Here is a 17,502-nt window from a genome sequence, read left to right as displayed (position 1 = left end):
GATTATGAAAAATATTGTACATCTAACCTCTAAGGCTCTAACTCTAATAAAAATATTTATTTATTTTATTTTGATTAAATTTATAATAAAATAAGTTATGAATTTAGAGGTACTTTTGACAGTTGTGCAAAACGCAGAAATTCACTAGTTTCGTATAATAAAGAGGTAAATTTTAATTTCGACCCTTTTATCTTAATAAGTAAAAACAACAACAACGACCCAGTATAATCCCACAAGTGAGGTCTGAGGAGGTTAATATGTACGCAGATCTTACCCCTACCCCGAAGGGTAGAGAGACTGTTTCCAGGAGACCCTCGGCTCAAGAAAGCAACAAGAGATGATATATTAGTACCATAAAAACGCATAATAAAATAACAGCAATATAAAAGGTATGAAATAGAGAATACGAAATACGAAATACGAAATACGAAATAGATGACTGGTATAAATAAGAAAAAAAAAAGTGTAAAAACAAAAGAATAGAGCGGCGTGTGTGTGTGTTTCGTGAGGGGGGGGGGGGGTGTTGTTTCTGAAAGAAGATGCCTTGCTTAAATACGTTTCCTCCAGAAATCTCTAAACAAAATCTGGACGTCACCCCTTAAATTACTTTAGTGTTATCCATTTGCCCTTTATATTTCTACTGTATAGTTTCTCCGGCGAGATAACTCAGTTCCGGCGATAATCATCTTCATCGGAAAATGTCTTACGACTATCTCTTCAAGTACATAATCATCGGAGATACAGGTTTAAAGTCTCTTTGATCACTTCAATTTTCTCTCTAGTTTACTCTGATTTTTGGTCTAATTTTAAAACCCTAATTTACCGTACGGATTACTGTATTTTTGAACAGGAGTGGGGAAATCGTGTTTGCTGCTGCAATTCACTGACAAGAGGTTTCAACCAGTGCATGATCTCACTATTGGAGTCGAGTTTGGGGCTCGTATGGTCACCATTGACAGCCGGCCAATTAAACTCCAAATTTGGGACACTGTAATTTACTGTTCCCCTTAATTTTTTCTGAATATTTGGTGTCTGTATACGTATATGGTAAGCGGTCTCGGGGGTGGAAATTTAGAATTAGCGGTCATATTTCCATCAATTTCATTCGTCATTAAATGAATTAACTCTTAAGCAAAGTGGCCTCAGAATATCAATTACATAGAACAAAAGTCTCTATCTAACTTAGTGCTGCTCTGATTAATAATATATCTCACCTATAAAAAAAGAAGAGAAAAGAAGTCTCTGTCCCATATCTAACTTATAATTCCATTACATGTTTCGAGGACGAAAAGTGGATCCTCGGGTTCAAATCCTATCAGAGGCAAAAACCACTATGTAATTTCTTTTCATCTGCCTAAGTCTTACTGGACGGAGTTACCCGGTACATGTGCTTGCGGGAGGTATCAAGTACCCGGTCGAATTCAGTTAATATTCAATTTTTAGGCTAGCTTTCTTTCACTATGAGAGAAACTTATTACAATGATTCCCATTTGGATGTATGGTCCGAAACTATACCATCCGATACCCACCCAACCAAGTTCCCTAGTGCACCCTCGCTCAACCAACAAAGAACTATTATATATCTTCCCATTCCATATAGTTCTCCTCTGCGATCACCATGGAGAGGATTGCTCCCAGGTTTCTACCGTTGCCTCAAAGTATATAAACAATGTATAGGAAAAACTATATAGTTGTACAAACTGAACTAGATGACAGTCGTTTTGAGTCCACTGACAATAGTAAGAATGGTCAACAAACTTGCTGCGCATGTCTCTTGGCCTACTCTGATTAAAATGTGACGTCAATTCGCTCCATCTTCACTCCCAGTCAAACTTGTTAAAAACAGCACCATCCATGACACTTTAATGCCACAATATTGAAGACAAGAGGTTGAACTATCACACTTATGTGAAGAAATGGAATGCTGAGTGCTAGGTGATGGTGCATGATTCGCGTCCAACAAGTGACACACGACTGGCAATCTCTGCACACAACGTTTCTAGTGACACTCTCTTCATCATTTAGCATGGAAATGATGCTGGTCCGAACAGTTTAAGGCTGAATGGCCAATTTGGAGTTGAGCATGTCATTTTAAAAAAAATAGAGTTGAGTTTGTAGCTTCCTAAGTTATATTTATGTTCATCAATGAAAAGTAATTATAGATCATCCTATGCAGAGTTAACTATTTTTCATTCATTTAGTCTAAACATGAGTATCTAATCCTAGTGCTGCATAACTTTAGGGGGAAGTGCTAGGTAAAGTTCTCAGGTCGTTTAGTCCTTTTTCATTATGAGTAGGAAGACATGTTTTGAGATGCTCATTTGTTAGTGACTTAGTTTTTATTTCACATGTCCATAGTGTTTTTTGATAAGGACATGTCCATTGTGTATTTTGATGATAAGGACGTGTGGATAGTGTTCCACACACTATAAGGGGTCGTTTGGTAGGGTGTATAAGAATAGTGCGGAATAAGGTGTATTAGTAATGCATGGATTAGTAATGTATGTGTTAGTAATGCAAGCATTAGTTATGCAAATATTATTTCTTATCTATTGTTTGGTGTGGTGTATTAAAATTATAATGCATTGCATAATTTTTAAGAAAAATAGTTGCTTACAAAAATGCCCTCCATATTCTCTAGCTTTAAGGGACTTTAAGGATAATTTTGTCTTTAACCATGTTAATGCATGCATTAAAGCCTTAGTATTACTAATGCCATGGTTTTCTATGCATTACTTATGCATAGGATAATGCCAAGTATGATGTATAACTAATACAAGTATTAGTTATATACAAGTTGAAAAAATGTACCAAACAAGGTATTAATAATGTATAGAACTAATGCTTGCATTATTTTTTTCTAATACCTCCTACCAAACGACCCCTAAATGATAACAACTTAGAAGACCTACACTAATTCATGATTTTACACAATCAGATCAAGGAGGGACTCTCCATCTGCGAATATAGGGTTGAGGTTTGAGTCACCCAGAGGACAAGTTTGAAAAGAGACACTGGTAATGGGTTGGAAATATTTCCATGGGGTGGGGGTGTTTTTTATTTTTTTTTGGGGGGGGGGAGGGGGGAGGGGGGTGGTGTTGAGTTTTACCATGTCAAATATGTGTTCATTTGCATGAGTTTGTGAGAGAGACGATCAAATTTAAATATGTTGCTACACTTTTCGTGTCTAACCTACGGGGTTCATTGTTCAAACAATTGATTGATATAAGCTTATGTCAAACTAACTTGTTATCTCTATGTTAAAGGACAACCTTATTAATACCTTAACTTTTGTCCCTTTTCACTATTTGATGGTCAATTGGACCAACTTTTGGACTTCAAATGGACATGAGTTAATCTGCTTTTTGAAATAAAATTTGGATTGTAAGAAACTAGTATTATAAGGTGTTCCTGCTCTAAAACGCCGTCATATTTACATTAAACTGTTGATCAACTATTGTTTTTTCTGACTCTTGAATAACGGAAGATACAGATAAAAGTTATGCACGGAGGGTACATATGACATGTTATACTTGACATATTAGTACATTGATAATTGTGGAAAAAACTGTGTATCTTTTTCATCGTCATTGAGCATTATATTTAGGGATATGATCTGGTACTTCAGTTACAGTGATCTAAAACTCTCTTTTCCTCCATGGGTCTTTCTTTCTCTAGGCTGGACAGGAATCTTTCAGATCCATCACCAGGTCATATTACAGGGGAGCTGCTGGCGCACTTCTGGTTTATGACATCACCAGGTAAGTGACACATTCTTTGAACAATCTAGTCATTTATCTTTGGAGAAACTTGATGTAAGAGAAGATTTTCGGTCCTTATTGCCTTTTTATGTCAAGTCCTCTTCAGCAGAAGTCTGACATGTCAAGCAGGGCTGATCATATTAAATACTAATTGACGATTCCTGTAGATTTTCCACTTCCCTTCAAGTAATAAATATGCAGAAATCAGATGACATGTAAAAGCTTATTGTATTCTAGTACATCTCATGGAGTAAACCTGGAATAGCTTATAATTTGCTGTTGCAACATTGGTTCTTGTTAAGGCAAATCATCCCGTTGTTTACCTGAAAGTGACATAAGTAACTTTAGAATTTTTGAGTTGTACATGAAAACCATGATAGCAAAAGTGTATTAATTCCATGAAGTGTGTGTTATTGGTGTATTATGTGCACATTTAGCAGATTGTAATAAGAGAAGTATGTTTGAGATTTCTCATACTCAATATTGGATTGTTGGAGTATAATTAATAAGTTGGATAAATTGGACTATAATAACTGGACGGGGAAATTTTCCATCAAATTAAAAATGATGTATTCTGATCAAATAATGAGGTTTATTGATAACGTGGTTAAGTCAATGTGATGATTCAGAGCACTCAATATATCAGTTCCTTTATGATCACATTTACGCATCTTGCCGAATGATTGTCTCCAATGGTTCTTGTATTTCCTTCTGCTATTCATTTCTAGTATGATTTTCATTAGCATTTTGTTAAAGCTAGTAATCGTTCTGTTGTCTAGGAGAGAAACTTTTAATCATCTAGCCAGCTGGCTTGAAGATGCTAGGCAGCACGCAAATCCAAATATGACCATAATGCTAGTAGGAAATAAGAGTGATCTGTCGCACCGTAGAGCTGTCAGTAAAGAGGAGGGAGAACAATTTGCAAAAGAAAATGGGCTTTTGTTTCTTGAGGCATCCGCTAGAACAGCTCAGAATGTTGAGGAGGTAATACATATTAGCCAGAGCCTATGGCATCTCTTATCTACAAGCTCAAATTCCATTGAAGCTTGTTCCTAAACTAATGCAATGAATTGCCAGGCCTTTATACAGACTGCTGCTAAGATTCTTCAAAAGATCCAAGAAGGTGTTTTTGATGTCTCCAACGAGGTAAACAATTAGTTTCCCGCAGAAATGTATGACAACACATTTTCATCGTTACTGATTGTACTGCTTTCATGGGCATCTCTTTTTGAATCTGTGCGAGTATTAAAATAGGATAAGATCTTTTGTTTGCACTTTGCAAGCTTGGATATGGCCAGCAAAGATTGGGTAAAATTGTCGTTTAGTTGATTGATGACTTCCTATAAATGGAAGGGTAAGTTTTGGTAGTCAGGAATCTGGGTGTCCAAACGGAGAAGTTGTTTCCGATCTTGACACAGTTATCCTTTTTTTTTTCATTCTCTGGGATGAACGTTATCATTGGTGCATTGTCTAACATATCTCACTTCGTACTCTTGCAGTCATCTGGAATCAAGATTGGGTATGGACGTACCCAAGGTCCAGCTGGTCCACGGGATGGAGCGGTTGCTCAAAGAGGTGGATGCTGCGGCTAGTGTCAGATAGGTCTAAGTTGTAATGATACTGATAAACTTGCTTTTGTCCTCACTCAACTGAGTGATCACAAGACTTGTACAGCTCAAATTCAGTTCCTCATCTGTATGACTCAATTTACTCCTATTATTCAGAGTAAATAGGTTCTTGAGGAGCGTGTTGAATTCCGGTACATGTGATGTTTGTGTTACATACAAAGTTTATCTAGTAAATGGATTGAGTTCAGCTCCTTTGGTTTTGATTAGAGCATCTCGCCATCTCCTCTAACCAGGATCCTATCTCCATTTATCATTTGTAGTGCTTAAATTAATGTTAACCAAACACCTCAAGCCACTTAAATGCAGGATCTAACACTAACAATCTTGCTGTTTATCAGTTGTGAGAGGAGACATACTCTTCTTCCGAGCCTTTAAAACTGGTGGTTCAGTCTTACAGAGCTTGGTTAACTTGAGAAGGTTTGATTTCCAAACACAAAATCAATAAAAAGAAAAGAGAAGATAACTATACAAACTCTAGTGCAGCTTTTACAGTAGAATTAGGAAGAAATATGAATGCATCAGCACTTATTTAATTTTACTTCTCAAAATGTGTTTTTATGCAAGGAGGTTGCGGGTTCGAGCCTTGTTTCAGAAATACAGAGTAAGCTTGCGTACAATAGACCTTTATGGTCCGGTTCTTCTCCGGACTCTACACATAGAGGAAGCTTAGTGCATCGGAAGATGCCTTTTTATGTGTTTTTTATACAAGCTTAAATGCAGGACCAAATGGTTTACTTCTCAAGGTACTTTTATTTTTAGATAGAAGCCGCGTGTACCTATATTATTAGGACCTAATGCAGGAACTGATGACTTGATATTTTTAGGAGTACTACTTATTTAATTTTATTTATTAGTATTTATTGATTTTTCATGCTAACAAACCTTTGAAAAATAGGTATTAAAGTGGCAGGATCGTTGCCCCTTTCGTCCAGTAATCATCTTGACCAAGGAAATAAAACAAGTATCAACAAGTCTATTTCCTTTCAGATTTTCTATTCTCAAAAATGCATCGAAGAATGAAATCAAAACATATTTACATCATGAAGGTGTCTTAATTACTAAAACCACCTGCTAGATAAACACACTTGGCCCCATCTAACCCTGAAAAAACCCTTAAGTTGAACATTATTTGCTTATAAAATAATAATTTAATCAACATTTCAATGAATTTCTAGAAAGCAATATTCTTGAATTTCAACTTTTGGCATTATACTTTGCAATAAAGTCTATGCCAGAAGTTTCCAAGTTGGGGTGCCAAACTAGCATTGACCACTTTTTCTCCTCATTTACACAGCGCACAAAAAGATTGCCTTTTCCGCCACGCTATTGAAGTCAAGCATAAAACAGGTGCCGATTTTAGGATCTAATTTAAACCGGGTTCATCACCGGGCCGAAGGCCGAGCCGAGTCATCTGTCAGCAAACCGGATTCATCACCTTTTGGCTCTAAGCATTTGAACGACGGCATTTTGACTGCCATTTTCACACTGCGTGATGTGGATCCCTCTTCAATATCAAGCTTTACCTTCGGCGACTTCATTGATGGACCTCTAGTAAAGAACGGTGGTGCAATTTTGAAAACCCACTGGTCCGACTTTGCTTCCTGGTCGAACCGGTCAATTCTCCTGAATGACCTCGCACCAATATTGCTTCCCTCTCCGGTTGGTACAGTGACTGCACAACTGTTTGTCCGGTTCAGTAGTGCCCGGTTCATTACCTCTTTTCTAACATTCTCCGGTAATCTGAGAGTGTACCGGTCCAAATTCTCCCCCGGTACCACTAAAGAGTGGCCGGTCGAATGTGACCTGAACTTGTTAAACATCTTTGGCCTCTTTATAGAAAAAGACCTCATCGGCCGGTTCGGCACGTTGAAACTTATAGTTCGATTAACTTTCGGTCTAACAGTAGAGGTCTCCTCTTGCTGTAGCATACGATTTTCATCACTCTCTATTTGTATTGAAACCTCGTTATTTTGCTGCAAATTCTCTGTCCCTACTTGATCAGGGTTTGGTACCTCAGCGGCTTGAACCGGCGGTTCATCAGGTTGAGGAGTACTAAGGTCAGCTCGGCAAACCGGGCAAGTGACATGAGACTTAAGCCAAGCATCAATACATTCAGGGTGAAAAACGTGATCACATTTTGGGATCAAACGCAGCGTTTCGTCCTCTTCAAACTCGTTCAAACATACAGCACATTCCAAAGCTCCTTTACCGATATGATGATCCTTTACTTCCGCGTAGGTAAAAGTGGGGAAAGTCCCTATGACCAAATCATCAAGTCCACGTGTAGCAGCAGCAGCACTACGGCGGCGCATGGAAAGTGTTTGACGGATACTGTTACCGTTAGCGGCGCTGCGATTACGGATGTAAATTGAGAAAAAAGCAATAAAAAACAAGGCAGCTATGAGAACCACTATAATAATGGCCATTGCTGGGCTGACAGTTGGGTACCGGAACTGATTGTCGGGTCCAGAAGAAGAATCTGATGGCTGCGCCGCCGCATTTGGAATCATCGGACATGATAATACAAACAGGAGGATGAGGAGATGAATATAGACGAGCCCATCTTGAATTTTAAAGGTAAACATGGCTCATATAATGCAAAATTTCGTTCCTTCTGTTTTTTAGTCGGGTGGAGAAGACGATGTAATGAAACTAAGGGAGTTCAATATTTTGGGTTTATATATAAATCGAAACAAAGAGATGGAAAAAAGACTTTTACTTGAGGGTGGAAAAGTCAGTTGTATTATTTGAATATTAGGAAAAAAAAAGTTTGACTTTAGGGAGGGGATTACAAGGCAGCTTCTATTGGGTTGATCTTAATTAGTAATAAATTAAACTATAGGTGAAGAAAAAGACTGGCTGCTGAGAATTGAGATGTTCTAGAATTTAGACACTTATGGACATAATGGGTGGCTTCCACATAGGTTTGGAGAATTTTAATAAGGTTAGTAAAGTATGCTTGGAGAATTTTGTAGAAGCTATCATCATATATCTTGATTTACGGATAAACATATTGGTTATCCGTAAAACGGTACAGTTGAATTTATACATAGTCTATAAATAAATTAATTAATTAATTTGATCTCAAAATAATAGATGAATTAGACAAAAATATAATACTTAGCCTTGAGATGGAGATAAAACAACACAAGTAATAATTCGGGAAGCAGGGTTTCCGGGGACAATAACAACGATATCAGTAAACAAGAAGATAAAATTATATTGAGCTTTAAATAGAGTGTAGCGTATGTTTGTCAGAAAATTCGTGTTCTTTACAATGATAATAGAGCTCACTATTTATAGATGCACCCAAGGAACAAGGTCTTAGGATCAAGCCCTTCTTTAATGTCAATTATGAAGGCAATTGAAGAATGTGTAACAGTAGGCAGTGAATGCCATATTCCTTGTAACAGGCCATGTACTTAATGCTGTAAAATATTCCTCATTAAATGCTACCAGACTGCAGGCATTTATTTTATCTTCAGAAAAGGCCTAATGGCATGGATGAGCCAAATGTGTAACGAAAGTGACATGAAATGAACATTTTTTTAACGGATGACATAGATAGACCATTTCTAAAAATTGAGGTGGCATTTTTAGGCCTTTTCCGTTTTATCTTTATGAGTATCATCCTCTGTGGTATCTTCTGCTTCACGTGTCGTTTCCTCGTGCTATCATTTAATATAAATATATTTTAATCTATACACAGATCATTGTCAATTTCATGATGTATGCCTACAAAGTAGTACAATAATAGTTACAGAAATACTTAATAGTTACTAACATCAAAAAATTCAATTAACAAATATACTTCACAATTTTTTTTTTTGATTTAAAAGATAAGCTATATTATATTAAGCATTGCGTACAGAGGCGGGATGCATACCTTGCATCCTATTACAAGCATATGCACCTTCATTGGGTGCTATAATATTTTGTCCAACTATTTTACTATTACGCATAGGTCTACTACTATTAACATCCATATTTACAATATTGTAATCACTAGAGTTAGGCCTATCGTTATCCAAAACATGTCCCTACACTACACTCTTTTCCCTCTCAAAAAGTGACCTTGCTAAAACTAGGCTGTCATAAAAAATATGCACCATTGATTGTAAGTTAAAATTGCAGCCCTCCTTTGCTAGCTTGTCCGCAACTCCATTCTGCTCTCTGTACGCATGCATTACTATAGGTTTACCCAACCTGTCCAGGAGGTACCTGCAATCAGAAATTAAATTATTAGGTATGTCTTTAGTGGAAGTGAGTAATCTTAGTAAATCCTTTGAGTCCACTTCTACTTCCAGTGGTAGTAAATTACGATCAAGGGCTAATTGGAGTCCTTGCATTAAAGCATATGTTTCTGCTGTAGTTGGTGACTCCGCTGTAATTGATGCTGCAAATCCTATTACCCATTCCGCATTTGCATTTAGTATTAAACCACCAATACCAGACTTACTATTATTATGGGCACCGTCAGTATTTAGTTTATAGAAAGGAAATTTAGGAGGTTTCAATTTAAGATTTTGTTGTCTCTTTCTCCTAATAGTATGCTTGTTAGCAATAAGATATGTAAATTCAGCAGTTTGTTGAGTAGTTAACTTCGTAGAAGCTATTGATGTACTATGTTTATAACAATTATTATTCCGGGCTAACCAAATATTCCATAAACTCAAAGACAAGTATGTGGTTGGATTTATCTTGTATGGAACATAAATTTTTTTGAAAGTTATAAGCTTATGAATCCAATTAGAATCATTCGAATCTTGTGACAAGTAAATGATATAATCAATTATACCCAAAGTCTGCCAATATGTTTTAGCACTAATGCATTCTAGAAACAAATGTTTAGTGTTTTCATCTTTCTCATGGCAATATTGACATGTAGCATCTTGAATGATGTTGCAATTTGAGATATTCCATAGTGGGTAGTCTTTCTTTAAAAAGCAACCATATGAACCCTTTGATTTTGGGTTGAACAGGTAGCCTCCAAATCCAGTCGTAATTTATATAATTTGTTATAGTAATATTATGTTGTGCATCTAATATATTATACATGGACTTAATACTGAAAATACCTGTAGGAGTTAAACCCCAGAAAATTCTGTCAACTTTGTTACCATATTTTGAAATATAAACCGATTGAATTAGATGTCTAATGGTATTGGGCAGGTCAAAAGGAATTTTATTCCAATCCCATCTCTCATTATCAGTAAAAGATGAGATAGTCATGTTTTGATACTCCAAAGGTAAAGGTCCAAAGATAGTTGATCTAGTAGTTGTATCGGGTGCAATCCATGGATCCTCCCATAGCCTAATATGTGTGCCTCTTCCTATATTCCATTTTATGCCTAACTGGCATAGGTTCCAACCAGTGATGATGTTAGACCAAATATTGGAATTCTTTTTAGCATGAGAAGTATGTAGATATTTGGACAGTAACACCTTAGCCCACATAGTGTTTGGTGAATTAAATAATCTCAATGCTAAACTTGCTAATAAAGCATTGTTCTTATATCTTAACTTTTGTATTCCTAATCCACCAGTATATTTTGGCTTCGTAATATCATCCCATTTAACAAGATGCAATTTCTTTTTCTTCAAAGTAGAACCCCATAGGAAATTTCGTTGATACTGATCTAGCTTATGGAGAATATTAGAAGGAATATGTATATATTGCATTATATGATTAGGAAGTTGATTTAATGTAGATTTTATTAAAGTGACTCTTCCTGCCAGTGTTAAGAATTTAGACTTCCAGCCTGCTAATTTATTCTTGAAATTATCAAGCAAGAATTGGAAATCAGCATTTTTAGGCTTTGCTTGGAACATGGGGAATCCTAAATATTTTCCAAAAAAGGTTCCTTCTTTCATACTAAATGAGTTTATTGCAAAAACCTTATCATTAGTACTACAATTCTTAGAGAAAAATAACTTAGATTTATCAAAGTTAATCTTTTGCCCCGAGCATTCTGAGAAATTATTGAACACATCAATAATTGCATGGGAACTTTTAGTAGTTATTTTAGAAAATAATATTATATAGTCTGCGAAGAAAAGATGCGATAGTAATGGACCCTCTTTAGAAATTCGGATAGATTGCTAATTTAAGTAGTCCACTGATTGTGATATATTTCTAGATAATAATTCCATACACATAATGAATAAATAGGGTGACAAAGGATCTCCTTTACGAATTCCTCTTGAAGGTGTAAAATATTGGGTACTTCACAATTGCATGTATACATACCCTTTGTTTGATTCCAACTTTTGAGTCTTTTCATATGTAAATTTGACACATGAATATTAGTTGATTGTATATACACGAATGAAACTAAAATGCATCACTCTGCTATTACTTACAATAAGAATAACCTTTAAATATAAAATTGTATAAGTTTTATCAATTTTGTGATACAATAATCCAGGTATTTATTTATAAAGAAATAATATAATATTAATACCTAATGACGCCAACAGCAAAAGAATGCTCAAACGCCAACAGCAAAAGGAAGCTCCTCCTACTGACCCCCTTCATTATCTGTTTTTTTCGTTCCAAGATGTAGAGAAATCCAACGGCATTATCTCTTCTCTTCTACTTGGGATTCCTTAATACTCCCGTTTTAAAATATTGACACTATTTTCTTATTAGTCTTTTTAAAAAGATTAGCACATTCCTATATTTCTTTAATGAAAAGCATTTATAACCATACAAATATTATGACTTATTTAAGATCACGAGTTTAAAAAGCTTTTATAGCCATGACATAATTGCCACACAAATATTATGACATAATTAAAGAAATTATGACAACTAGGACAAAAAAAGAAATTATGACACAAATATTATGACATAATTACGACCACAAATTACAAAAGTCTTCCTCTCTTTATTTAACTTTTTGCCAAACCAAATTAGGACAAACAAATTAAAGAAATTTCGTTTTGATAAAAGCATATCTTCTGTCTCTTCCAATACACGAATCTACTATCAATAGTGCTTAATTTGATGACAACAAACAATTGTAAACACAGGATTCAAGCATCTTGCTGCTTATGAGTTTTGAGAGGAGGCTGTAAAGAAGCTCGATTAACTTGAGAAATGTTGATTTCCTAAAACAAAACTAAGCTAGTGAACGATAAAGAAGATAATATAAACCATACAAAATCGTCTGCACATTTTGCTATAGATTCTTTTTTAATAGTTGAAAAATCCGCGAGGGCCAATAACGACTTAGCGGAGAATGACACCACATATTTACCCTTCTCCACTTAAATATTAAGCTAAATACCAAGATATTCCTTGCGCCAAGGTTCGAGCCGGTGACGCCTAACCCACACAGACACATTACAAGCTAAGTTCTTACAACAAAGTCCCTGGGGCAACATTTTGCAATAAAATAGGAAGAATATGATAGCTACTTAATACTTTTGGACAAATTTTTCCACCGAATTTTGACATCATTGTTCATTTCTCAGCCAAGTGAATAATCTACTACGTCTTGATTATGAGCATGCACCACTACTGAAAGATTCCGAACAGCTGCTATGTAATACCATGAATAAGAACAATAGTTGTTGACCAGGTAAAAGAAAAGCATAGATGAACCAAATACTTCTCTCTCAGACAACACATCGAATCAGTTGTTACCAGTTAGAGCTAACTGTAATGATTCTTACACGAAATGATCCATGAGAAATACAAGAATTGATTTTAATTAGATGAGTGGTTCTACATATATAAACAACAAACATATTTAATATGACATCTAATATTAACCGCACTTAAAAGACAAAATTTTGCACAAGGTTCAACCATGCTTCCAACATCTAAAAACAGCTTAGGTAAAATACTTGGAACACCTGGAAGATTAATGTGCCCTCGAAAAAGTTAATGAGCGAAACTTTCTGAATCTGTTTGCACGCAAACGCTCTAATCATTGACCACCAAATACCTGTAAAAGGTGAAGAGCACATTCCATCAGAAAATAAGCAAGTTTTCAGTAAGAGGTGATCGTTTTTTTTTTTTTTTTTGGGTTAAGGTAGCAAGAGGTGATCGGGGTAGAAAGGTGGGAAGGGGACTTACTCCGGCCAAAATGTCCTTAGACAGCCTTGGCTTGATTTTCCCAGCTTCACCTGCCACAGGTTTTTTCTGTGTAAATTGCCGTATCACCTTTGGCTCAAACTGTTCACTTGGGAGATCAGAAATTTCCCCAGATTCTTGTTGGACCTTTTGCCTCTGAAAAGATGCACAGTTGAAAGTATAGGATCATATTACTCAACTATGAAAGACAGATAGCATAAGGTACTTAAAATTGAATGGTCGAATACCTATACTAAAACAGAGCATAAGCCTATAAGTAAATTACTGAATACTTTTCGGAGCATGGAGAAGATGGTAACAGTTGCTTCTCCATTCCCTCTTTTTTCCCCCCAATACATATCCTTATTATCTTTTGTTTTGACAAAAGAAACTTCTAAAGACCTATTGATATCTTAGCAATCTACAGTATAAGCTGTTGATGAAAAACTTACAGACAAAAGGACCGAAAAAGGTTTAGAAAAAATGGACCCACATCGTGATTGCCTCAAGTTCTAGCAACTATTTAAAGTTAAAACATACAATGAAAACATTAAGAATGAAACTCAAAAGGGAGGCAGACTGAGATGATAAATACGAAATTCAATCAAGGGAGTTCAAAAACCCACTCCAAATGAATTCAATAAAATGACTCACTGACCTTCTTTATTCGTTCCTCAATAGAACTTAAAGCACGGGACTTATCAACTTGTGTAAGGTAGAAATCACGCTCCCTTGTAGCAGCAGAAAGCTCCAAAGCTAGTTTCTGCTCGTGAACTGCATGCCTTTTTGCTGCAAAATATTTGAAACACATCAACTAAGTTGTGAAAAGAGACTAAAGGATGCAGCATTACAAAAATAAATTAAAAAAAAAACAGCATACCAATCTCATCAGTAATATCATCCCATTTGATTTTAGACAAGTACTTGATATTCCAAATGTCATAATAGAATGCTGATCTCTTCCTTCCACCTATAGGAGCAGAAAATTTGGCAGTAAAGAAAATAACATTTTATGGCCACTGAAAATACAAGAAAAGCAGAAGTTGAAAGCTGATCTGAAGAACATAAACAAGGATAATGTTAAGACACAAATGGAAAAAGCAGCAAATCCACATTAGTTTACTTGTAATAGAAGGCAATCTTTTGGCCAACGTATGATTAATTGGTGTTTCCCCTCAGAAATGTGTAAAAAACAAACACATGTAACGAGTCAATACTCGAAAAGAAATAATGCCAAACTTCCTCCAACATTCACGATGTTACCCTTATGGACCAAGCGAAAAGAATCAAGATATCGCGTCATTGTACCTATTTGTTGACCATTTAACATATTTGCAACCCTCTTGGCAACACTCTTTTTCATAAATTCAACCCACCTACATATATAGATGATAGTTTAATGACTTTCAGTAACAAATGTCATAATCTTGCAGATGCAAGATGCAGTATTCATCATTTTAATGAAGGATAAATAAGAGATAAGCTGATATCTTAATCAAAGAAACCTCAATATGAAGCATACCCTTCTGAAAATGCTTGCCCTCGGAATCCACCTGCCCGTTTCCGATTCATTTGAGCAGCAGCAGCTGGAAGCAAGGTAAATTAATATGGACAACTAAGCAGAGGGAAGGGGGAAACTGCTGCATAATGAAGCATTTAACCAATAATGAAGACATTAGAGCATAAACAAGGAACTCAACCAACCTTCAGGTACAAGATAAATCCTCTGAATTTCTCCAAACTGAGAAAGAACCTGACGAAGTTTCACGTGGTCCATACGAGGCGGTACTCTACGCACGTGACAAACTCCACGCTTTTCACCCTTCACAGCATCTTTAAGTGACTTTTTCTTCTTTTTAACTTTTCGCACTTCTGTTTTAGCTTCATCTTCCCTCTGATCGTCTGCACATGCTGAACTTGTTTTTTCAACGTCCAATTCATCTTTGCCCATTTACTGACAAATGACACCACTGCAGGGGGGAATATGGTTTGAGTAACAGATAAACTTCTGCTACATTGTGGAATTTGTCGACAAAGCTACAAGTATAATTTCCAATGTATTTAAGAGGCATACCAGCAGGTTAGTAGATTCCCTCCCCCCCACCCCCCACCCCCAAAAAAAAAAAAAAAAAACCTTAAGGACAGCTAGAAGAGATTGACAACCACATTCATCTAGTAATATTAGAATTCAGCAAATACTCTTTAGCTCAGAAGAACAAAATGAACAACAGATTTAAAAATAATAGGAATGTTACTCCACTAATATCTAACTATTTATGTACCTTAAGAAAAAGACTATATCCAACTATCGTAAGTATTTTTAGGTTATCTATTGAAGCTAGGGGTGAGCATTCGGTCAGTTCTGAAATGTTCAGAACTGAGCCGGTTTTTCCGTTTGGTAAAAACGAAAAATGAAACCGAACTGAAATTAACTCATTTCAGTTTGGTTTTATGAAATTCGGTTCAGTTTACTTCAGTGCGGTTTCTTGGGTTTGAATTTCTTGAGTTGGCATCTTTTCTGACCAAAAAATTGGCTACCATCATTGATGCAGAGAGAGAAACATGAATCAGATATAATTTTGCAAACACAAACAAAGTCAAAGAGCACCCAAATGAGCTGGACAATGAAGTTCCAAAATGGACACAAGGAAAATGACTCAAACAAAGAAATGGGCCTTGTGATCTTTCTGGCAAAAGAAACTAAAGCCGGATAAGATTTTTTTTTAACAATGAGCCAGGCGAGACTTTTACAGAAACATGTATATTGTTAGACCAGCAACTATTACCTCTTCTGTGGCAATGTGATTGGGTGAATTGATGATATCAGTTCAGGAGTTGTAACTTATAAATGTGATAGATAAAAATCAAAAGAAAGCAAGCAAGGTTCTTTTCTTTTTCATGGTAGGGAAATATCTATGGTTTCCCTGAAGACTCCACTCGGCAACACAATTTGAAAAGCCCAAAATCGAAATCCAGACCGTCAGCAACTCAGCAGCAAATGGTGGAAGACAGCCTAGCCTTGTTATTATGGATTTTGGTACTTTTGATTTTGTAGGCTGAGTAGTGACAATGACCACGGGCTAAGGATAATTAGATTAACATGTAATTGGGTTATGAATGCGCTAAAACTAAGGTTCATTGTATATATTCTTAATTTCAGTTTTCGGTTAACCCAAAATTTCTAATTCCAAAAACTGAAAACGAACTGATTAACAAAAAAAATTAATATATCAACAAGAGAACCAAAAAAATCGAAAATTTCAGTTCTATTGAGTTTTCGGTTTTCACATGCCCACCCCTAACTGAAGCTATTCTACGATAGGTCTATGTCGAGAAGCTTTATTTAGTTCAATCGAAAATCGACACATCTTGCGATTTCAATGTTAATTTCAGAAATAGTAGAGAACACGCAAATTGAAAAAAAAAAAAGAGCAGATTAACTGATTGAACTCACAACCAATAATTAAAGCCTTCTTACAGCGAAACGGTATATTGTAAAAACCGAAACTGTTCAGCAAAAGGCTGTAGTGAAGAAGCTTGTAGCGAGCTGTGCTTTTTTACACAAAAAGCATTAAAATCAGGAAATATAGAATGATTAAGACGAAGGGAACGTACAAGTAGATTCCGCCGAAGAAGAAGAGCAACTTTCGCCGCCGGAGAGGAAGATGAAGGAGGCGCAACGACACTCAGACTGGCGGGATGAGAACTGAGAAGTTGAAGATCATGGGCCAATCCCTTATATTTCACCTGAAAGGCTAGCAGTAATTTGGGCTTATGATTTTTAAATAAGGAACAAGACTTTAAGTCTAACAGGCCCAATATTAAATCATTATTTCTTGGGATCTTTACACAAATAGCCGGCCATATTCATTGTTTACTTTTTCTAGCTATAAATATAGATTATAAATATATAATACATAAATTATGCATATATTATACCTTCATCGGCTAATTTTAGTTTAAGTGATTGGGTGAGCGGCTATTTGGGTTAATTCTTCCTATTTTTTTTATTTCTTCTAGCTTCTTAAAA

At 35.8% G+C, this 17,502-nt stretch overlaps 3 protein-coding genes across 3 annotated transcripts; 1 reads left to right on the top strand and 2 right to left on the bottom strand.

The window, feature by feature from the left end:
* Positions 1–481: 481 nt before the first annotated feature.
* On the top strand, positions 482–5,578 carry LOC107771805 (ras-related protein RABB1b). Its single transcript, XM_016591250.2, has 6 exons — positions 482–744; positions 851–990; positions 3,679–3,761; positions 4,541–4,745; positions 4,839–4,907; positions 5,261–5,578. Exons 1-6 carry the CDS (start codon positions 699–701, stop codon positions 5,351–5,353), a joined length of 636 nt encoding a protein of 211 aa, XP_016446736.1. The 5' UTR covers positions 482–698; the 3' UTR covers positions 5,354–5,578.
* Positions 5,579–6,342: 764 nt separating this feature from the next.
* LOC107771806 (E3 ubiquitin-protein ligase ATL31-like) lies at positions 6,343–8,212 on the bottom strand. The gene has a single exon (XM_016591251.2). It carries the CDS (start codon positions 7,972–7,974, stop codon positions 6,772–6,774), a length of 1,203 nt encoding a protein of 400 aa, XP_016446737.1. The 5' UTR covers positions 7,975–8,212; the 3' UTR covers positions 6,343–6,771.
* A 4,820-nt stretch (positions 8,213–13,032) lies between these two features.
* Positions 13,033–17,219, bottom strand: LOC107771807 (pre-rRNA-processing protein esf2). The gene is made up of 8 exons (XM_016591252.2): positions 17,088–17,219; positions 15,177–15,442; positions 14,995–15,058; positions 14,781–14,848; positions 14,353–14,442; positions 14,131–14,261; positions 13,476–13,628; positions 13,033–13,344 (listed from the first exon to the last, which is right to left on the bottom strand). The coding sequence occupies exons 2-8, from the start codon at positions 15,421–15,423 to the stop codon at positions 13,327–13,329; spliced, it is 771 nt and encodes a 256-aa protein (XP_016446738.2). The 5' UTR covers positions 15,424–15,442; positions 17,088–17,219; the 3' UTR covers positions 13,033–13,326.
* Between the last annotated feature and the right edge of the window lie 283 nt (positions 17,220–17,502).

The sequence above is a fragment of the Nicotiana tabacum genome, chromosome 3 (assembly GCF_000715075.1).
Source record: "Nicotiana tabacum cultivar K326 chromosome 3, ASM71507v2, whole genome shotgun sequence".
NCBI classification, from domain to species: Eukaryota; Viridiplantae; Streptophyta; class Magnoliopsida; order Solanales; family Solanaceae; genus Nicotiana; species Nicotiana tabacum.
This window is presented reverse-complemented; position numbering and strand designations above follow the sequence as displayed.